General features: G+C 40.0%; 1 protein-coding gene across 2 annotated transcripts in view; it reads left to right on the top strand.

Annotated features, from left to right (window-relative positions):
• SAMD13 (sterile alpha motif domain containing 13) overlaps positions 1-24,320 on the top strand; it is a 57,139-nt gene that overhangs the window by 21,667 nt on the left and 11,152 nt on the right. For both annotated transcript variants that reach the window (XM_062191632.1, XM_062191631.1), the window contains exon 3: positions 10,225-10,336. In XM_062191632.1, the coding sequence (XP_062047616.1) occupies positions 10,225-10,336 (112 nt within the window). The remainder of the gene's footprint in view (positions 1-10,224; positions 10,337-24,320) is intronic.

Here is a 24,320-nt window from a genome sequence, read left to right on the forward strand (position 1 = left end):
AATTATTTTACTTTTATTGATGCTATTATAAATGAGTTTTTTCCTAATTTCTTTGCAGATAGTTCATTATCAGTATGTAGAACTAAAGCTGGTTTTGTGTATTAATTTGTATCCTGCAATTTAATTGAATTTATTAGTTCTAACAACTTTTTGGTGGCATCGTTAGTGTCTTCTGTATAAATAAAATCACATCACTCCTTTCTAACTTGAATGCCCTTTATTTCTTTTTTCTTGCTCTGTCTAGGACTTATAGCACTTTATTGAACAGAAGTGGCAAGAGTAGGCATTCTTGCCTTGTTCCTGATCTTAATGGAAAAGTTTTTGGTTTTTCACCATGGGGTATGATGTTAGCTTTTTCATATATGGCCTTTATCACATTGAGGTTATTTTTTTCTATTCCTAGTTAGATCTGAGTTTTTGTCATGAGAAGTGTTGAATTTTGTCAAATACTTTTCTATGTCTCTTAAGATGACCATGTGATTTTTATCCTTCATTTTGTTAATGTGGTATACCACATGAATTGATTTTTATATGTTGAACTATTCTTGTATTCCAAGAATAACTACTGTTTGGTCTTGGCATATGATACTTTTAATGTTAAATTTTATTTGCTAGGTTTTTGTTGAGGATTTTTGTGGCTGTGTCCATCAGGGATATTGGCATGTAGTCTTCTTGTGGCATCTTTTTCTGGGTTTGGTATTAGGATAATGCTGGCCTTAGAAAATGAGTTCAGAAGTGTTCCCTTCTGTTCAGTTTTTGGTAAGAGTTTGAGAAGGATTGCTGTTAATTCTTTCTTAAATGTATAATAAGATTTTCCAATGGAGCTACCTTGTCCTAGGCTTTCCTTTGTTAGAAAGTGTTGTGTTTTTGTTTTGTTTTGTTTAAGAGGTAGAGGGATAGGGGAGAGAGGGAATGTGTGTGCTATCATCCACTGGTTCATTCCACAAATGCCCACAATGGCAGGAGTGGGTCAGGCTGAAGCTGGGAGCTCAGTAGTCAACCCAGGTCTTCAGTGAGGGTAGCAAGAACACAATTACTTGAGTTATCACTGCTGCCTTCCAGGCTCTACAATTAACAAGAAGCTAGAATCAGGATCCAGAGCCAGGGATCGAACCCAAGTACTCAAATGTGGGACGTGGGCAATCTGACATCTTAAACTCTGGGCCAAATGTTTGCCCTGTACTGGGAAGTTTTTCATTTCTTATTCAGTCTCCTTACTAGTTATACATCTGTTTAGGCTCTTTATTTTCATGATTCAGTCTTGGTAGGTTATATGTTTTTAGGAATTCACCCATTTTTCTAGATTATACAGTTTGCTGTTTATAGTAGTCTGTAATGGTCCTCTTTATTTCTATAGCATCCACTATAATTTTCTTCATTATTTCTGGTTTTGGGTTTTTTCTTTTTTTTTCCTTTTGAGCTAGAAGTCTGTCACTTTTTTTTTTCAACTTTTCATAAATCAAGCTCTTGGGGCCAGCATTATGACATAGTGGGTAAAACCACTGGCTGTGGTGCCAGCATCCCATATGGACACCAGAACATGTCCCAGCTGCTCCACTTCCAATCCAACTCCCTGCTAATGGCCTGAGAAAAGCAGCAAAAGATGGCCCAAGTGCTTGGGCCACTGCACCCAGGTGGGAGACCCAGAAGAAGCACCTGGCTCCTGGCTTTGGCCTGGCCCAGCCCTAGCCATTGTGGCCAATTGGGGAGTGAACCAGTAGATGGAGGATCTTTCTGTCTTTCTCTCTCTCCCTCTCCTCCCCTCTGTAATTCTGACTTTCAAATAAATAAATAAATAAATCTTAAAAAAAAAAACGTTGTTCCTATTGTTTCCTATTGTTTTTCCATTCTCTATTGTATTTATTTCTTCTCCTATTTTTATTTCAGTTAGTGTGCTCTTTTTCCAGTTCCTTGATGTGTAAAGTTAGGTTTATTTGAGAATTTTCTTTTTTTTTTTTAGCATAAGTGTTTGACTGTAAACTTCTCTGTTAGTATTGCTTTTTGCTACATCCCGTAAGTTTTAGTATGTCTTGTTTTCATTTTCATTTGTCTGAAGATATTATTGATATTATCTAATTTCCATGTTTATTTCTTCTTTGATCCATTGATTATTCAAAAGTTTGCTGTTTAAGTTCCACATTTGTAAATTTTCTTTTTTTTTTTTTGCCACTATTATTCCTAATTTCATTCTGTTGTGATTGAAAAAACTGCTTGGTATGATTTTGATCTTCTAAACTTTGCTAGGTATTGTTTTGTTACCTAATGTAATCTATCCTGGATAATGTTCTGTGTCTGATTGAGAAGAATGTATACTCAGTGTTGTTGGTTTGAATGTTCTGTGTGTGTCTGTTAGGTCGTATAGGTGTCCACTGTTTTTTGCTGAGTGATTTCTAGAATATAGAAATAGTGGGAGTTAGTTAGCGTACTTGTAACTGGTACAGTTTAATTTTTCTTAGAGAACCTAAATTCACATTTTACAGCTGTCTTTTTTCTTTTATATGTTCTTATGAGAAATAGTCCCTTCAATTGAATGATAATGTGAATTAAGAGTTGAGTCTATTTACTGTTTTGATTTGTACTATTTTTTGTATTGTAAATAACTTTCTTAAATATAAGTGTATACTTCAGAGGAATAAAATGGATAAATCTATCCATATTTAGATATCCTATTTTAAGTGTGAAAATAACAGCAGTTCAAGTTAAGGCCAGCAGAGTTACAGACATTCATTATGTATTGGATGGATTAGCAGCCTTGAAAGGTTACTGTTTTCTATATAGTTTCCATCTTGTTTCTTAAATCCCTTAGAAGGAAGGAAAGCCAAATTTGTTGAAGTAGTAAAGCCGCATCCTACTCCTTTGGAATAGTGACTGCTGTGCTGTGACTCAGAGCAGGGAGAAAAGGTTCTTCCAGCTGCCTCTGGGCTGTTGTCTTTACTATTAGTGATTAGGATTTGAAATGTTCAAGTGTATCTAGTAGGAAATTAAAAAACAAATTCATTGAGACATTTTGAAAAGAATGACCTTCTCTAGACTAGTTCACGGTTTTTGATTTATTCTGTAAGTTATGTACCAACAAGAAAAGTAGCTGTTTGTGTGGGATTGTTTGTTTTCAGAAAGATGGGGTGAGGTAGAGATATGGCATGGATGAGTTACTGTGTGATTTCAGAGGAGAGCAAGCAGCCTGAGGGAAGAGACCTATTACAGAGGTGAGAAATGATGCCCAAAGGTGACAGAGTTGTCACAGGCACTTGCTTCTGGGGCTGCTGCTGACTCAGGGCTCCAAAGCTTCTAACTCACACACCTGGCCCAGCCTGACTCACACTGCCAAGCAGACTTTGCATCTGGCCTCCATCTATCCATTTGTCCTATTCCCGAACCACTTTTCGGAATAAGGCAGGGAACAACCTGGCTCTTCATCCTTCAGCTGATTTGAGATTGTCCATCCCATTAGGCAGTGAGTTTCCAAAGCTTATCACATTCCTGGTTCACAGTAAGCAGGTTAAAATTAATTAATTAGTGGCTGGATTAAAACATTAATTAAAGGTGTTTGGATGGGGACATTTAACTGATAAGAATCAAGTAGGACTTCTAATCCCTGGATGTTGAACAGAGGTGACTGACATAGGCAAAGTTGTGGGAACTGTAATGTTTAGGACGTTGCCCGATTGGGTTTCCATACAAACTAGAAAGCTATGTGTGAATCAAGTCTTGGAATACTAGGATAAAGAGTTTGGAATACACAGAGGCCTTGATGAATTATTTGCTTTTTAAGCAGTTTAGCTTGGATATGCTGCAGCTAAATGCAGTCAACTCTTATTTGTCCAAACATTAAAAAATGAAAAATGTCTTGTCAAAAACCTTTGAATCTTCCCTTCTATTTTTAGGCCTGCCTTTTAGCCAGATACTACTTGTTAGTATGAAGGGAGAGAGAGAAAGGAATGCTTTCTCTTTAATGTCTTTATTCTTAGGTATGTCATAGGCAAAAAGATCATTATTAATTTATTAATATCAGAATTAAATTACTGTTAGCAAAGCCTGTTTTAAGGCATGGGCAAAGAATAGGTTAATCTAATTTTGAAAATAAGTTATAGAGATCAAGGCAGTTAAAAAAAAAGTACATTTCCCTGCATAAAAATAATTTGACATTCAGAATATTAACTTTATAAAAGGAGTGATATGGGGGCTGGCACTGTGGCATAGCAGGTAAAGCCGCCAGTTCAAGTCCTAGCTGCTCCACTTCTGATCCAGATCTCTGCTATGGCCAAAGAAATCAGTAGAAGATGGCCCAAATCTTTGGGCCCCTGCACCCACATGGGAGACCTGAAAGAAGCTCCTGGCTCCTTGCTTCAGATCTGCGCAGCTCTGGCCATTGCATACAACTGGGGAGTGAACCAGCAGTTGGAAGACCTCTCTCTCTCACTTCTCCTCTCTCTCTGTGCGACTCTGACTTTCAAATAAATAAAATAAATCTTTAAAAAAAAAAGGAGTGATATGGCAAATATATCATCATGTCAACTAGCATTCAAAGAAACTTTTATGCCAAACTTTGAAGTAGAAATGTAATCAATGAATACAATGAAGTTGTGAAGTCACATGTAGATTGTATTTGTCCAGACTACCCTTTTGAGCTGATCAGCCCTTAGAATCTGTAAGATCCTTCAGAACTACAAAAATGTCCATGTGCTAGACTTAGATAAAGAAAGTCAACTATTTTCCACCTGATTTTATATACTGTGAAGGAAATATAGACTTTTGGTACCAGCATTTAAAATTATGATGTGCCAACATGGAAAAGTTCATAATAACGCCTCAATTAATCTGCCTATCTGTGACATTTATTTAATTTCTGTCTTCATGATTTTATCTCTAGTTTTATTTAAAATGGAAGTGATTATTTAATGAAGAGATAATCATTTCCTAGTGTGAATTATCAGTACATGATTTGATTTTTTTATATATAATATTTTTTACTTAGTAAATATAAATTTCCAAAGTACAGTTTATGGATTACAATGGCTCCCCCCCCCCATAATTTCCCTCCCACTCACACCCCTCCCATCTCCCACTCCCTATCCCATTCCATTCACAACATGATTTGATTTTTATCAGTACATTATATATCTAACCATTTGCACAAGGGCTACAAGGTAAACTGGGTTAATTGGAAACATTGATTTTATTACATGAAGAGACTGAAAAGGAACAGTTTCTGTCTTCCATTTCTTTCTAATTTTTTGTAATACATGTACATATGAGAGTTTGTGCTTAGAAAAATACTAATATATCTTAATATATGCTCTAAGAAACATTTTGCTAGGATGATAGTGAATAATAAATATTAAATGAAATGGCACTTTTATATCTGCCATCTCATTTCATCAGTTGAAAATTAGCAGCTGCAGGGGAACCACCATTTGAGAGATATTTCAAATTGTCACTTAAATTCCTCCTGGATTTGATATGTATACACTATAAGAAAAGATGTGGAGAAAATTGTTCAGTTTATAAAGGAATAAGGTTAAGTGTCTATTTGGCCACAAGTATCAGTCCTTGAGGAGACGTATTATTTCCCAGCAGGGAAAGATGCCCCTTAATTCCTTCCTCTAAAATGTCCCATTGTCAGATAGTATTTGGCCTTGGCTTCCTCCCCAAACTCCCCAACCCACCCAACCCACCCTTGCTCTTCATGTTGTTTTGGATCATTTTCAGCTTCCCTTAAAAGTGTTGCTGAAACTATTGGAAGGACCCAATGCAGTCACCCATCATGTATTAACATCAGCAATCTAGGAGTGATGACGTGTGCCTGAGTACGTGTGTCTCTGCAAGCCATCTCCCTATCAGGGCCTAGTTTAGAGTGTGTTTTGAGAAACAAAGGCCTTTTAAACTTGTCGTTGAAAATCTTCACGTGTTCAAGTCAGGCAGAACTTGTCAGGCACTTGACTGCATGCATTCTCGGTGGCACTGTGTTCACGCCTTGGTTCTAGCATTTAGTGTTAGCTGTTCTGCTTTCCCTCCCCAGATTGCCAGTTCCTTGAGGGCCAAGACTTACATTCTCTGTCTCTGTAACCCTATATGTAGCATAATAGTGAGAAGACCGTCGTAGGCTTGCAGTAAATAGTCTTTGAATCAGTCAATAAGTATAGTTAGAAAAGCATAGATTTGGAGCCAAGTAATTCGGGAATCCAATTCTTGTTTTACCTCCTATATAATTTTCAATGAGTTTCTCAACCTTTCCAAGCCCCAAAGCATCCCACAGTAACCAGTTCCTAAGGAGTTGGGTGAAATGCTTATAGTAGACTGGTTGTCAGTCCACTGAACATAACAGATCTTTACTGTGTGTGGGCTACGCACCAGGCAGGGCTGTGGTAGCTGCCAGTGAGCTGCACAGATGAAGATAGGCAGGTTTTGTTTCTCAAAATCTGAGTAGTCTAATGTGACTTTTCCCAAATTATTTAGGGCTTCCTAGGTGGAGAAGGGAGGAGGCTAGTAAAGTTACCCTTAAACAGATCAGTCACTAAATATATTGATTAGTTTCCAACCTCTTGTTTCCTCTAGGTGGATTTCCTCATCCTACATATGAGAGGATGCTAGTTATGCATTACTCCAGTTCACCATGGTGTCCTGCCAGCAGTTCTACAAAATCTTTGCTAGTACCCCAGAATATTGCAGAAATGAGGCTAGCATTGTGTCAGCAGGTTAAGCTGCTGCTTTCAATACCAGTATCCCATGTTGGGATGTTCAATTCAGGTCTAGGCTGCTCTGCTTCTGATCCAGCTGCCTGCTAATGCATCTGGGAAAGCACCAGATGATGGCCCAAGTCCTCTCCCACTCACTTGGGAGACCTGGGCGCTGTTTCAGGCTCCTGGCTTCAGCCTGGCCTTGTCCCTGCTGTTTGTGGCCTTTAGGGAAGTGAACCAGTGGATGGATAATGTCTCTCTGTCTCCCTGTATCTGACCTCCTCTTTCCCCTTCAGTCTGCCTTTCAAACAAACAAATAAATCTTTTAAAGTAATATTGCAGATTTCTGGAAGTGATGATGTTCTATCCCAACAGAATTAGCATCAGAAAAGCCTCCTGTCTTAAAATCACAACATAACATACTTCATTATTAAATTGAATAACTTTTTTATGAAGGAAGGCAACTAATTGAAGTCAACCACATAAAGAGTAAAATTAGATGTTTTCTGGGACTCCTTAAGTATGTCCAATGGGACTGCTCAGTGCTATAAGTGAGTTGATTAAAAAACTCAAAAAGATCTGTTAGAACAATGAACTCCTTTTCAAACATTCTTCAAGGCCACCTTCAGCAAGAGGGGGAAAGAAAATGGTACCTTGAAGAGGGTCCCAAATGTCAGCTCATGATTGCGTGTGTAAATGGAAAATCTCAGCACATGGGATAATTTTTATAAATGTTTAGCAGTGATTTAAAAATACATAGGGGCAGGTATTTGGCCTGTCAGTTAAGACACCAATTAAGATGTCTGCACACCATATTGGAGTACCTGAGTTTGATACCTGGCTCTGGCTCTGACTGTAAACTCTCGTGTCCTGCTAATGCAGACCCTGGGAAGCAGTGATGATGGCTTAAGTAATTAGGTTCCTGCTACCCATGAATGAGACCTAGATTGCATGCTTGGCTCTAGTCCATGCCATTGTGGATGTTTCAGGAATGAACCAGGGGATGGGAACTCTTTCTGTGTGTCTGTTTCTCTCTCTCCCTCCCTCTCTCTCTCTTTGTCTACTTCTCAAATAAATTTTAAATTTGAAATACATGGTTAATATTTGACAATGCTAAGGTGAAAAATGTTTTTTCCTCCAATGTATATTGCCTGTTAAATGATAGCAAGGGTGGGTGTGCATGCATGTCATACATGTGCATGGCTGCATTTGTATATGGTCATGCAGTGCTTATAGATTGACAGTCTCTAAGCCCAAAAGGAAAAACACTTCTCATTAATAAGCACTAGTCCTAAATGTTTTTAGGTAAAGTGCTGTTGAGAAATTGGTAATCGCATGGGCTATTTATTAGTGACTCCCTTTTCTTTAACTGAACAGAAGTTGTTTTTTTGGGTTCTTTGTTAGTTTGTTTACTCAAATATCTCAAGTTTCTGCTTTGAGCAAAACACTATGCCAAGGGTGAGGCAGGGTGAGGCAGCTAGTCTATTGATTTTTAGATGTTTGAAAACCTTCAGGAAATACTTTATTTCCACTAAAAGTAACTTCAATCTTTTCAACTTTTCTAAGTGTTCAATCTCTGCAAGCTTAGTTCCAGGCCTAGTTCTCTTTTCATCCTCTTTCAAGATTTCAGTTACCATCCAAATGCCTCTGTCTGAATGTGTCTGTAGCCCACTCCTCTGCATTGAGTTTCAGACTCAAATCCCACACTAAGTCTCCACTTAGACATGAATGGTGCCTCTAATTTAACATGTCTAACTAAACATGGGGGTACCATCTCTGTGATATTACCACCACCCACTCAGTTCCCCTATAACACTTCTGTTTCCTCTCCATCTAGCACCATTAAGTCATACTAATTTATTTGTTAAACTTCTTCTTTTTTTAAGATTTATTTATTTTTTTAAAGGCAGGGTTACAGCCCATATGGGATGCCAACACTGCAGGCAGCAGCTTAACCCACTACACCACAGCACGAGCCCCATTAAACTCCTTTTAAATCCACACACTTCTCTCCTTTTCCATAGCACTACTGTAGTCCAAATTACCATGATCTCCTGCATAGATGATTGCAGTAGCTTCTCATTGGTACCTCTTCTTTCCCTCAGCTCCTCTCTAATACTCTCCTTTTTAAAACGTGAACCTAATCTGATCATCCTCTTTACAGAAGGCTGTTTAACAACTTTGTATTGCTCTTAGAAAAAATAGAAAATCCTGAGTGTGGTGTTGGAGACTTTCCACAGCCTGGAATAATCTTCATCTGACCTCATATGGTCAACTTTTGACTGCTATTTAGGCTGTACCTCAAAAGAAACTTACATAGGAAAGCTTCCCCTGCCCCTAAAACTGTCATGATACATTGCACCTGTCCTTGCTAGTGTTTAACATGACCTGCAGCAATGTGTTTATTTGTATAATTCTTTATCAGTGTCCTCCCCCAGGACTATAAGACTCATAAGGATAAGAGCTGAGTCTGTTTCACTCATTAAGCTGTTCCTAGCTGAAGAGGTTGGGGGTTTTGTTGCAAAGGACCTCCTAAGTCAAGTTAAGCTATTTATAGTTTATCATAAGGACAGCAGAAAGGTTTTGAGAGATTTTAAGCAGAGGAATAGTGTGGTCAGATGAACACTCAGAGCAGGAGACTCACCTTGGATGAGGTGGAAAGGAAAATACTGAACTGTGGAAATGAGGCAGTCACAGGAACTGCCTATCATTGGCACTCTCTGTTCTGCTCCTCTCACGCTCCTCTGTGAATCTAGTGAGGAGGGCTGCCTTTGATGTCTGTTGTCACCTGTGTATTCATTTGGACAGTATTGATTGAGTTCTTAAGTATATGCTTCACACCAGGAACAATAAAATGAGAAATGTTCTGGGCTCACATGTGTACCCCTAGCCCACATTTTACACTCCAGTGGGAGGAACTATCCAATAATCGGTAAAATCCAGTGCACAGGATGCTACAAGGGGACTTTGAATGGAACTCTAGAACTGAAAGGAGCTTATGATAAAAAGCTGTCCGAGCTGGAAAATGCTAGGTAGCCTTTGAACTGCTTGGAATGGTGGGGTTTTATGGAGTAGAGGCAGTTGAAGGGGGCATTGTAAGTGGCTGGGATAGAGTGTGCAAGGCCTGGATCCATGAAAGGGCATGACCTGTCAGAGAATGGCTTTATCCCTGGATATTTAGGGATGGGAATGAGGAAGATGATAGGAGATGGGAAGAGAGAGATAAACTGGGTCCCCTTGTAAAGGACCTGGTGTTCTTAACTGAAGTGTGTGACTGGGCCACTCTGAATATCACAATTAGAAAAGAAAGTATGGGAAATTATATTAGAGGTTACATAGTCATTAGGAAAGCAGTAACTAAGCCAGTGAGAGTAATGGCCTTCTTTCTGGATACAAGAAACCTAAGAGTGATTCTGATCCTGCAAGAGGTGGACTGAGCTCTGGGCCTCCAAGGGAAGAAGGCCTGTCAGCTGGGAGGTCAAGCAGTTATTCTGGACACATCCTATGCATGCACCGCAGGGTGACTGTCTGGATTCGTGTTTTGCAGTTCTGTGGAAAATGGAAGACCACCTGATCCTGCAGACTGGGCCGTGATGGATGTCGTCAATTATTTCCGGACAGCAGGATTTGAGGAGCAAGCTAATGTTTTCCAAGAACAGGTAACTCAGTCTGGAGATATGTTGTGAACACAGTGCCCTCCCTTGCCCACAGTGGGAGGAAGTGGTGAGGAGGAGGACCAAAGAGCAGTGAGGGATCAGCCAGGATCTAAGAAACTGAGTGGGGAGAGGGAGAGTCTAATGATTCCTTCCTGCAAGAGAGAAGCGCCAGTCTTGAGGCACAGTGGAGCTGCTGAGAGGAGGGCAAAAGCTCATTAACATCAGTGTCTTCTGAATGACTGATCGTGCTCAGGGTATAGGTCATCAGCCCTATCTTTAATGCAGGTATACCAGAAAGCAGGAAACAGGGAAGAAAAGGAAGGGTCAGCTTTGACTGAGAGACATGCCATACCTGCTGCTGCTGTCCTTGGCACCTGCTGAATCCATAAATTGGAGTTTGCTGTCTAGGTGTTGGTGGTGAAGTGCAGTAAGCACAAGACTTAGCATCAAATTCTGGTTTTTCTATCTCTGTGTGACCTCACCCAAGTTACTGTACCCCTCTGAGTCTTGCTTTCACACCCGTAAGGGGAGGCTAGGAATGCTTAACTTTATAGGGACGTTATTGTGAGGATTAAAGGACAATATGTACAAAACACCAAGGAAAGGCCCTGGCATAGTGTTGATGTTCAAAGACTGTTAATTCCTTTCCCTCAGGTCCAACGTTGGTATTGGAAGTGGGAGAGAAGAGCAGGGTCCTCTAAGTTTGGATGATTCATGGCTCTATTTTGTGGGCTAAACCTGCTGTGTAAGGTTGATCCTCAAGGGGCTCTGATGATGACAAGGCAAACTGGGGGAATGTGTAGTCCACCCCACATTAGCTTTGTAGCAAAACACAATCAAGGCTGCAGTTTTCCAAGCATTTAATTTACTTTTCTAATGTTATGATATAGCTGAAGGAGTCATAAACTGAAAATGAATCTAGCTGCATGTTGTACATCCCTGCTTTAAGCCCTTGCTTATTCTCTTAAGCTATTGGTTGTATATCCTAAATTTGGATAACGTGAACATTTCTAATACCACATACACCAATCTGTAGATTTCTCTCCACCAATATTTCCTTCCAACTTGATCCTTATACATATGTATTCTTTGCTAGTGTGGAAAATCTTCCAAAATAGAATGTTAAATTACTTACACCCACCTGAAGAACTAAAATTAGAAAGACTGTTAATGCCAAATGTTCATGAAGATGTGTAGCAACCAGAACTCTCCTTCATTGTTGGTAGGAGTGTAAAATAAACACTCATACAGCTACCCCATGATCCAACAATTTTACTCCTGGGTATTTGCCTAAGGGAAATGAAAACATATGTCTGTAAAGATTTATACAGAATTAGTCTTAGTGGCTTTTTAATAATAGTAAAAAATTAGAAGTATAAGTATACATGAATAGAAAAATGAATGTAAAAACTGGTGTATTCAAACAATGGCATATTACCCAATATAAAAAAATTTTAAAAATATATAAACAACTGATACAACTATGAAAAAGTTTCAAAAACATAACACTGAGTGGGAGAGGCCTTACAGAACAGAATTCATACTGAATGGTTCCATTATGGTGACTTTTCAGAAGAGGGAAACAAATCAGTGATAGACAAAATTCAGAACATTGACTCCTCTGGATGGGAAAGGGCAGGGAATGACTGGGAAGGATATGAGGAAGCTTCTAGGTAGTGGTACCAGCTATAGCTTGACAAGGGTGTGAGTTACAGCTGTATGCATTGGTCACTACATATACACAAACATATGTAAATAATTCAGATTTGTGAATTATATGGCCTATAAGTTGTACCTAAAAATATATATGAAAAAGTATTAAATGATAGTATGCAAACTGCAGTATTTAGGAGGGAAGTATACTGCTATTTACAACTTACTTTAAAATGTACCAGGAATTATAGGTAGACAAATAGAGGGATACCTAGATGGATAGACATGTGATCAAGTAAGTACAGAAAATATTAAGTGTAGAATATGGATGGTAGGAATGCAGGTGTTCACTATAAAACTCTGACAACATTTCTTTATGTGTGAAAATTTTATAATAAAATTATGATGCAAAATAACAGCTCAGGTTGGAAATTGGAAGGCAGCTGGTTAGCTGGAAAGTATTTTAGTTTGGTTTTTAATGATACACAGTCCATTTGTGTCATTGCAGATGAGTACTCCCTTCTAAAATTAAATTTAAATAATATTGTTAAAGGTTAACAACAAAAAATGACTTGGCTAAAAGGTCTCTTGGCCAGATTCCCAGCTGCCCCAAAACCTCTCTCTCTCAGCCTTTGCCAAGACACCTCTGAAGCCAACATCCTGATGGAAGTTGGGGCATGGGGTGCTCTCTCGGCTCTCCTGATTCTGGGTAGGACCTCAGAATTGATACTGGCCAACTATGACCTCATTCTGGCAGCAGCAAAAGAGAAGATTCACGGAGAAATCCTTCAGTGGGGAAATGAGCATCATCTTTCTACTGTGTTGGGTGGGCCAACTTGGGAGCCTGAGAAATGAATCCCCCAGAAGATTGAAGTCTTACGAGCATGGCCCAGAAACTCAAATTACTTAATTCTCATGGAAGGATGATTGGGTTACAGGAAGAGTCTCCTGAAGTATTCTCTAGAAGTGATTCAGATATTTTTCATGATCTGAAAAAAATTCTCTTCTTTTTCACCCTTTCCATAAAAGGAAGTAGAGGGTGAGGAGGGAGTCACTGGCCAAGCCCAGGCTGGTAAAGTGAGTAGTTCCTGTGATTTTCAGAGCACTGAGGACTCATGTTCTGTGCTGTTAACCTTCCTCTTCCAGTATCATGCTCAGCAGCCACCAACACCATACTTCCAGGATCTTCCTGGTAATGAGCCTCAAGTAGTTGGTGTTTAACCAGATGCATACTGATGGGAAGAATGCTGGTCACCTCCAGACTGCTGGTCACCCATCCTCTAGGTCACAGCCGCTGAGAAACAATAAGAATGGCCACATTCATAAATCTCCTTCAGGATAGCTCTGCTCTGCCAATCGATGGAAGCAGGCCAGGAATGGAGAGCATCCGCTAAATCACCTCTGAAGGAGGAAAGTACAGAGAGGAGCACAACTGCCAGTGACGTAGGAGTTTATGGTTTCATGGATGATAGTTGTGGACTGAATGCTGTGATCCCCTCAAATTTTATTTTAAAAGGCTTACCCCCAATGTGATGGTATTGAGAGGTGGTATTTTGGGAGGTGATTAGATTTATATGAAGCCATGAAGATGGATCCCCCACAATGGGATTATACCTTTCTAAGAAGATGAAGAGACTCCAGACAGATTGCTTTTCTCTGCCATGTGAGGATACAGCAAAAAGACAGTGATGTGCAAGCCAGGAAGAGAGATGCACAAAGAGGTTGACCATGCTGGCATCCTGATCATGAACTTTAAACCTTCACAACTGGGAGAAATACATTTCAGTCACTTATTCCACCCAGCTTGTAGTGTCTTGTCACAGCTGCCTGAACTAAGACACTGACAGATGCCACCCATGTCTACCACTAGAAGGGCTTTCAGGAGAGTGTGTCTCCCTGGTATGGTCTCACAGTACATTCCATGCAACCAGACTGATTCAGCTTTCTAGCACCTCATTCCCTTGGGTATGGCTCAGACCCTTGAGTGAGATTTGTCTGGATGGTGCAAATGATGTCCCATATTCCTGTGATTCCTCTACAGCTGGCTTAAGCAGGTGAACTTTGCCTATCTCCTTTTCCCTGTGCAGACATATTGTTGCCACATAACAGTTACCTCAATTAAGTTTCCCTCTAGTGCAGTTATCTCCATCAAGTTACTAGAAAGCTTCTTTTGAGCCTTCCCTGTGAGCTACAACTACAAGTTAAAAGAACTAGCAACAGAAAAGACCCGAGTCACTGTGCATCCCAGTGTCTGTAGTGTGTGTCGGGCTGCATTACCGTTCCAGCCAGCCCCCTCGGTGACCAGGAGTGTTGCTTCCCCTGGGGTTGGAATGTGGTTTGTGTGCTCAGGGCCGCAGCTGTTCACTGTAGGAAGTCCAGCCTTCTGGATTAATGTGCTGCCTCAAAGGGCTCACTGGCCATAGCAGCAGGAGGCCACGGGGCCCTTCCCAGAGAAGGCAGTGATTACAGCCCCATCAGCCCCCTCTCTCTTTGCCATGAACACCAATGTATGGTTGCATTTTCCCCAAGCGTCTTGCAGTGGGCGGAGCTTTCAGGCTGCAGTGAGGGCATGGGTGGAGTCAGGACTCCCAGGTTATTTTGTCCTATTAGACTCGTGGTCACTGGATGACCATGGAGAGTTTGCCTTTCAAGAACTCTGACTTCCATAAATTGAGTGTTGACTTAAACAAACAAAATATTGCTCACACTCCTTCTCGAAAAAGTGTCATCTTGGAACTGGCCCTCATAAATAATGCTTTCAGGGCATAGCATAGAGCACAAAAGCCATTCGTGAATAAATGATTTTAAAAAATGGCACTCGCCCAGGAACAGGGATTGCCTGATTGTCAAAAATCAAAGGTACTCCAGTGTCAGGAATTCCACTCTCCAAGAGCTTTGGTTTTTAAGGGAAACCATTTTGACTAACCTCATTCCAAAGTATCCCCACCTTCCTCACAGAGAACATTTAGTGTAAGGTTTACTTTGTCCAACACTGAAGGCTAAGGGAGCAGCATTCTCTTGGTAAAGCCACCTCTGTTGAGGTGTTACAGAATTCTGGCAATGGAGCACAGTAACTTCACCACTCACACTGAATGGTAACTACAAGACACAGACAGCTTTCCTGTTGCTGTGCTGCCACTTCATGTCTATGACTTTATCTGACTCACATACTCAGAATATATATGAAGAAGATGGAAGGTAGCTGCCATTCAATCAATGTCATATAGCTCATAATGTTCAAATTTCTCAAACTTATGAGTGACTGACCTCAGTGGTCTTATTTCTAGAACAATACGTATTTCTGACATCATTTTTTTCCCTCAGTGTATCATGACAACATATTATTCAATTCAAGATGGAAAATTAATTTACTCTATTGTCTCTTACCTTCCCTAAGTCACATGAGTAAGAACATATTTTACTTTGAAACGCCTGACTGGTTGTTTAAGTCATTAACGTGAAACATAAAAATTAGTGTTTCTTTTCAGATGGCTTCTTGCTTGCTAACTTTTGATAAGTTTCTAAAGTCACTGAATTAGTAAAGATAAATCCAGTTTCTTTTTTTTTTCTTTTTTCTTTTTTTTTGACAGGCAGAGTGGATAGTGAGAGAGAGAGAGAGAGAGAGAGAGAGAGAGAAAATTCTTCCTTTTTGCCATTGGTTCACCCTCCAATGGCCACTGCGGCCGGCGCATTGTGCTGATCTGAAGCCAGGAGCCAGGTGCTTCTCCTGGTCTCCCATGCGGGTGCAGGGCCCAAGGACTTGGGCCATCCTCCACTGCCTTCCTGGGCCACAGCAGAGAGCTGGCCTGGAAGAGGGGCAACCGGGATAGAATCCGGTGCCCCAACCGGGACTAGAACCTGGTGTGCCGGCGCCGCAAGGCAGAGGATTAGCCTGTTAAGCCACGGCGCCGGCCAAGATAAATCCAGTTTCTTAATGCTGCAAATTGCCAAATAAAACTAACTACCTCGGTATGCAGTGGTAAAGTGGGAGGTAATTAGAGCATCCCGGAGCATGGTTCCTAAGTCACTAAATTCCACTGTAGTGGTTCTGAATGGATACTTCTAATTAGACCAGAAACAAATCCATGATTGGGGGTGGGGAGGGTGAGGTGTCTCAAGTTTATATAATTCTGAGAGCCCCCATTGGGAAAAAAAATACCTAAGCTTCATTAACTTTGTGGTAAACTCAGCTCTGGATTAAACTAATTAAAATCCCACAAATAACTTTCATTACTTTACCAGCATTTAATAACACCAAGCACCAAAATATTCAAGTTGCTTTGACACCTGATATTTCTTAACAATTGAAGGGTACTGAAATGCTTAAAATATTTTATAGCTAAATGAACAGGAAATGGCATCTCAGACTTTGCAGATATGTCCTTTTAGTCCATAAAAATTTTTAAAAGTTAAAATGAGCAAACGCATAATGCTAACAAGAATGTGGCTAAGAGAATTGAAAGCAAACTGATAAGAATCTGAAATTTTTATTGAAATAGAGCAGCTTTGTATAAATTAAAGTACTCAAGTGATTGTTTTAATCGTTCACTTGAAATTAGAATAGATAGAAGGCATTATAAGTCAGCCAGGTGTGCGGTGCTTCTGTGGCTTATTTACTTCTGCAGTGGTTTTCACAGTTGTTACAGCTTTTTCTAACACCCATTAAAATAGACATTAGCTATTAAAGTAAAATAACATTTGTTATTATGAGCATTATTTTACTTTCATAAAATCATCTAAAACCGTTACAAGTATGAGAACTATCTGAGGAAAGCACAGAAGATTCTGGGCAGAGTGGGACACCACACACAAAGAGCTGGTGATGTGAAACAACACAGTTTATGTTAAGAACACCATGTAGTGTGGAAAAGGATGGATGGAGCAGGGAATCCCAAGGGATAATAAGGCTGAAAGGTAAACGGGGGTCCAAACAACAGAGGGATTAGTTTGCCTGGCAGAGGAGAGACCTCTGAAGAATACTAAAGGGGGCGTGTCATGACATTTGTGTTTTTTTTTTTTTTTTTAACTTTTATTTAATGAATATAAATTTCCAGTGTACAGCTTATGGATTACAGTGGCTTCCCCCTCCCATAACTTCCCTCCCACCCGCAACCCTCCCCTCTCCCGCTCCCTCTCCTCTTCCATTTGCATCAAGATTCATTTTCAATTCTCTTCACATACAGAAGATCAATTTAGTATAAAGGTTTCAACAGTTTGCACTCACATAGACACACAAAGTGAAACATACTGTTTGAGTACTAGTTATAGCATTAAATCAAAATGTACAGCACATTAAGGACAGAGATCCCACATGAGGAGCAAGTGCACAGTGGCTCCTGTTATTGACCCAACAAATTGACACTCTAGTTTATGGCGCCAGTAACCACCCTAGGCTGTCGTCATGAGTTGCCAAGGCTATGGAAGCCTTCCAAGTTTGCCGACTCTGATCATATTTAGACAAGGTCATAAAAGACAGGGTGAGGATAGTAACCAATGATCCTAAGAGTGGCATTTACCAGGTTTGAACAATTATACAGCATTAAGTGGGGAAGAAGACATTTGTGGTTTTGAAAGGTCAGTCCAGCAGCATTATACAGAGTGGCATAGAGACAAAAGGCAGGAAAGCTGCTGTAATAGTCCCTTAGATATAGGAAAGAAGCGATAGTTTAGAAGCCTGGGAAAGAAGGTAAAATGAATTTAGACAATCATTGCCAGTAGACAGTGAAGCATTGTCTAGTCTTATTCTCTGCCATAGCTGCAGGACTGAACGCAGTGCTGACAGGTAGCGAGGGAGGAGGCGTGATGACTGCCAGACTGGGTGGTTGTAAAATGGCACCATCAACTACAGAAGGTAAGTTGTAAAAGGATTGTAAAGCAGCGTAGTTTGTGGCACGTTAGATTTGAGGGCTTATAGGACATCTTAAGTGAAGCTACCTAGCAGACAGCTGTGGGAAGAATGAGGCCTAGAAAAGGAGATGTGAGAGTTTATCAGTCATAGGAGAAGATGAGAAAGAGAGGTATTTACAAAGGGAGGAGGGAAAGGCTGAGCACCAAGGTTTTGGCTGCTAGGAGAGGAAAGGCCCCCCGCAAAAGTAGCTGAGAAAGAACACGCAGGAAGTGGGGCAAGAGAACAAGTAAGGAGAGGTTTTTTATAAAATAATTACAGGGATAGTGTAAAGAAAAATGAAATCATCAACAAAATCAAATACTTCAAAAGATGAATGGGGTCTTGGGGGCACTGTGAAGTTTGCCAATAGCATTTCAATGGAGTTGGAGGGAAGGAACATGGAGCACCTTTTCCTCCAAGTTGAGGAATCCACTGTGGCCTGTGGAGGCAGTAGCTAGAGGGTCAGGTAAATTTGAGGGAACTTTTTTTTTAAAAGATTTGTTTATGTATTTTAAAGTCAGAGTTACATAGAGAAGGAGAGAGAGAGAGATCAATCTTCTGTCCATTCGTTCATTCCCCCAAATGGCCATGATGGCCAGGGCGGGGCAGGCCAAAACCAGGAGTCAGGGATATTGTCTGGGTCTCCCACATGGATACAGGAGCCCAAGGACTTGAGCCAGTCTCCCACTGCTTTTTCTAAGCCGTTAGCAGGGAGCTGGATCATAAATGAGAGTAGCTGGAACTCAAACTGGTGCCCATATGGGATGCAGTATCTCAGATTTGGCTTAACCTGTTGTACCACCAAGCCAGCCCAGAGGGCTCCTTTCTAAGAGAGGAGAGACATCCAGACTTATTTACATGGAGGAAAGTGGCTGCCAAAAGAGCTAAAGTTAAAATTGCTGGAAATCAGAGATAGTAAAATGAAGCAAACTCCCTAGGACTAGGGAGAGGAATGAGATCAAAAGAGTAGAAATTCCAAGATGACAGAATAGGGAAAAGGTATACTGCTTTAGGCTAATGGAAAACAGTTTAAAAAAAAAAAAGTGCAGAAAGTACATTCTCAAGAGAGAGTTGGAGATAAAACTGCAGTGGTAATTCTACAAGAAGAGGGATGCTATGGATCAACGTGGAAAGTGCGGACATGCAGCAGTGAGCACAGACCCAACACACAGCAGCCAAGAGCCAGATGAAGTGCCAGCTTTGGAGACAGATGAGATCAGAATGCAGCAGCCCGTTCCACTGGTAGTATGGCCAGAGGGAGAGCCTGGCAGACTACACTGTCTTTGAGTCAGTGGAGTCTGCCAGGGGGACAGGGTACCTGCTAATCCATTGGAAAAGGGGGCATGTTTCTCTCTCCCCATCCCCTCCACAATGGTACTGGGCAACTGGCTGAAAGGAGGCAGATGCTATTTTAGATATAAGTAACAGCTGTAGCTGCTCTTGTGCACAAGCCCAGTAACTGGCAGGGACAAGATACCATCTTGACAGCAGTAGCAGCAGCAATAGCTCCGGTGTGTGCACCCAGCAACTGGCAGGAAAAAGGAGCCATTCTGACATCAGTAATGGCTGTAGAGGCTTTTCTGCACACCTGGCAAGTGGTGGGGAGAGGGCACCATTGTAAAATGAGTAGGGGTTGCAGCCAGAGGCTCTTATGCACATGTGTAACCAAGGGACTTTACCAAATGAAAAAATATGTGTTCCCCACTGACTTTAAGTCTGGCTGAGAGGATTGACAGGAGCCAGGCACCCATGTGAGGAGCTCTGAGCCTCTCAACACATTACGGGCTCTGGAACGCAAACTGTGTAGGTGGAGCACCCACAGGCAGCTGGCTCTGGGAACATCCCTGCCTCTATATAGACAGGACAGTCTAACAGGATGGAGCAGATCCACTGCACCCTGTTCAGTGTGCAGTGTGGGAGCCTTGTGTGCTGAGACTGTGGGAGCTCTGTGACTGCGTGAGAGGGTGTAGGGTATAGCTGGGTCTCTGTGCAGTTACTATGTGTGGTACTACACACATAAAGCTCCTTGATTGCCTGGAGTTGGAACTGCACAGATCCTTAGTGTGGTTCATGGGGCATTATGGATCAGTATTGTACCCACTGCGGGCTAACACCTAGGCATCGGTCACCTTGGAAGAGAGGAGATGAGGGTGTGATTACACCAACAGATCATACCTTCCTTCCTGCTAACAAGAGGAGATCCACCATGCACAAATTGGATGTTACCCTGGACACTTGCCCCACCCTGGAGCACTGACCAGAGCTCCATGGCCACACCAAGCACATGCCTCTGGGAATTCACTGAAAGAATAGACACTCCACTAAGCCAAAGAAGCATAGTTCAAAGATAAAAGAAGTCAGAGGAAAAAACCAACAAGGATTTCCAAATGCCAAAAATAAAAGCAGAAATTCAAAAAAATAAGAACGACAGCATGACCCCCCTCACAAAGGAACACAACAACACTTCAGTATTAGAATGTGAAGATGGAGAGATTGATTAAATGCCTGAAAGATAATTTAGAAGATTAATCATAGTATTATTTGGAAACAATGAGAAGCAAATTCATGAGTTAAAGAAATCCATGCATGACATGGATGAAAAATTCTCCCATGAAATTGAGATTTTGAAGAGAAATTGAAATGAAATATTAGAAGAATTCAATATGTCAAATAAAAAAATACAGTGGAAATCTTTAACAACAGACTTGCTAAGGCAGAAGAAAGAATATCTGAGCTGGAAGACAAATCTTTGGAAATTTTTCAGTCAGACCAGAAAAAAAGGAGAAATTAGAAAAATTAAAAACTGTTTTGGAGATTTATGGGATACTGTTAAACAACACAACATACAAAAAGAGAGAATGGATTAAAAGGTCTATTTAGTGAAATAAATACTGAAAACTTCACCAATTTGTAAAAAGAAAGGGACATACAAGTACAGGAAGCACATAGATCCAATAAACATGACCAGAATAGATCTTCACCACAACACATTGTAGTCAGACTTTCCACAATAAAGCATAAAAAAAGATTCTAAAATGTGCGTGAGAGAAACACCAGATTACTTTCTGAGGATCTCCAATTACACTCACAGCTGATTTCTCATCAGAAACCCAGTAAGCTAGGAGAGAATGGCAAGATAGTTCAAGTATTAAGAGAAAAAACAGTCAACACAGAATACTGTACCCTGCAAAGCTCTCATTTATGAATGAAGTTCAAATAAAGAACTTCCTGAACACACAGAAATTGAAAGAATTTGTCACCACTTGTCCAGCCTTACAAAAGATGCTTAAGGATGTGCTACATACAGCAACACAAAAAGATAATCATCATTATGAAAGAATGCAAAGGCAGAAAGTCTCCAGTAAAAGTACAAAGGAAATTCAAACAATAGAAATATTTCTGGGAAAATGGCAGGGCCAAGTCATTACTTATCAGTTGAAACCTTGAATGTAAATCATCTAAACTCTCCAATTCAGACTGGCTGAATTGATTAAAAAACAAGACCCATCTATTTGCTACCTAAAAGAAACATACCTCACCAACAAAGATACATGCAGAGTGAAAGTAAAAGCATGGAAAAAGATACTCCATGTTAACAGAACACAGAAACAAGCAGGTGTTGCCATCCTGATACCAGACAAAATAGACTTAAGCACAAAAACTGTTAAATCAGACGAAGCAGGGCAGTATGTAATGATTAAGGGATCAATTCAACAGGAAGATGTGACTGTAATAAATGCATACACATCCAAATACAGAACTCCTGGGTATTTAAAAGAGATGATAATCAATCTAAAGAGATACATAGACTCCAGTACAGCAGTAATGGTGGACTTCAACACCCCACTTTCATGAATGGACAGATCAACTAGACAGAAAATCAACAAAAGAATAACAGAACTAATCAACACTATAGACCAAACAGAACTGATATCTACAAAACTTTTCATCCTGGGGCTGGTGCTGTGGCACAGCGCAGTAGGTTAATCTTCCACCTATGGCACCCGCATCCCATATGGGTGCTGGTTCTAGTCCTAGCTGCTCCTCTTCCAATCCAGCTCTCTGCAATGGTCTGGGAAAGCAGCAGAGGATGGCCCAAGTGCTTGGACCCCTGCACCCATGCTGGGAAGAAGCACCTTGCTCCTGGCTTTGGATCAGTGCAGCTCTGACCATTGCAGCCATTTGGGGAGTGAACCAATGGAAGGAAGACCTTTCTGTCACTCCCTCTCACTGTCTGTAACTCTACCTCTCAAATAAATAAATAAAATCTTTAAAAAAAAAAAACTTTCATCCCACAGTTGCATAATACACATTCTTTTCATCAGTGCATGGAACTTTCTCTAGGATTACCATATGGTTGGGCCATAAAGCAAGTCTCAGCAAATTCAAAAAATCAAAATCATACCATGCATGTTTTCTGACCACAATGGAATGAAGCTGGAAATTAACAACTCAAAAATTTCTAGAACATATGCAAACACATGGAGACTTAGCAACATGCTCCTGAATGAACAGCAGGTCATAAAGAAAAGAGAAATCAAAAAAATTTCTGGAGACAAATGAAGGTGATAATACAATATACCAAAATTTACGGGATACAGCAAAAGCAGTGTAAAGAGGGAGGCATATAGCAGTTGGTGCCTACATAAATTGGAAATGCACCAAATAAGTGAGCTATCAGTGCATCTCAAGGATCTAGAAAAACAACAATAAACCAAACCCAAAGTTAGTAGGAGGAAAGAAATAATTAAAATTAGAGAAGAAATAAACAAAATTGAAACAAAAGAGTATAAAAGATTAGTGAAATCAAGAGCTAGTTTTTTGATAAACAAAATTGACATACCATTGGTCCAAATAACCGAAAAAAAGAGGTACAATACTCAATAAAATCAGAGATGAAAAAAATTAACAACGTATACCACAGAAATAAAATTAATTAACAAGAATTACTACAAAGAGCTATATGCCTACAAATTGGAAGATCTAGAATAAATGTATAAATTCCTGGACACATACAATCTACCAAAATTGAGTCATGAAGACACAGAAAACCTAAACAGACCAATAACCAAGATGGTATAGAATCAGTAATAAAGACCCTCCCAACAAAGAAAAACCCAGGATTGGATGACTTCACTGCTGAATTCTACCGGACTATTAAAGAAGAGTTAATTCTATTTCTTCTCCAGCTATTCAAAAGAATTGAAAAGGAGGAGATCCTCCCAAACTCTATGAAGCCAGCATCACACATCAGAAAGATCATTCATGCAGACCAAGGTGAATTTATCCCTGATATGCAGGGATAATTCAGTTTACACAAATCAATAAATGTGATACAGCCCATTAATAAACTGAAGAACAAAAACTTTATCTCAATAAATGCAGAGAAAGCACTTGATAAAATACAACATCCTTTCATTATGAAAACCTTAAGCAAATTGGGTATAGAAGGAACATTCCTCAACACAATCAAGGCAATTTATGTCAAAACCCACAGCCAGCATCTTACTGAATATGGAAAAATTGGAAGAATTCCACAAAGATCCAGAACCAGACAAGAGTGCCTACTCTCACCATTGCTATTCAATATAGTCCTAGAAATCTTAGCTAGAGCCATTAGGCAAGAAAAAGAAATCAAAGGGATACAGATTGGAAAGGAGGAAGTCAAAGCATCCCTATTTGCAGATGACGTGAATTATATACATAGGGGAACCAAAACACTCCACTAACAGACTGTTGGAACTCATAAAAGAATTTGGTTAAAATGTCAGAATATAAAGTTAACACATAAAAATCAATAGCTTTTTTTGTATACACAGACAATGCCATGGCTGAGAAATAACTTCTAAGATCAATCCCATTCACAGTAGCAACTGAAAAAATGAAATATCTTGGAATAAATTTAACCAAGGGTGTCAAAGATCTTCATAGTAAAAATTATAAAATATTTAATAAGGAAATAGAAAAAGACAAAAAATGGAAAGATATTCCATGCTCATAGATTGGAAGAATCAAAATGTCAAGCCACCAAAAGACATTTACAGATTCAATGTGATCTCAATCAAAATACTAATGACATTCTTCTCAGATCTAGAAAAAATTATGTTAAAATTAATATGAAAACACAAGAGACCCCAAATAGATAAAAGCAATATTATACAATAAAAACAAACCTGGAGACATCACAATACCAGATTTCAAGACATACTACAGGGCAGTTATAATCAAAATAGCCTGGCACTGGCACAAAAACAGACGTGTAGACCAATGGAACAAAATAGAAATTCTGTAAATCAATCTACACATCTACAACCAACTAATATTTGAAAAAGAAGCTAAAATCAATCCCTGGAGCAAAGACAGTCTCTTCAACAAATGGTGCTGGGAAAATTGGATCTCCACATGCAGAAGTATGAAATAAGATTCTTACCTAATATAAAAATCCAC

This window comes from Lepus europaeus, chromosome 5 (genome assembly GCF_033115175.1).
Source record: "Lepus europaeus isolate LE1 chromosome 5, mLepTim1.pri, whole genome shotgun sequence".
Lineage (NCBI taxonomy): Eukaryota > Metazoa > Chordata > Mammalia > Lagomorpha > Leporidae > Lepus > Lepus europaeus.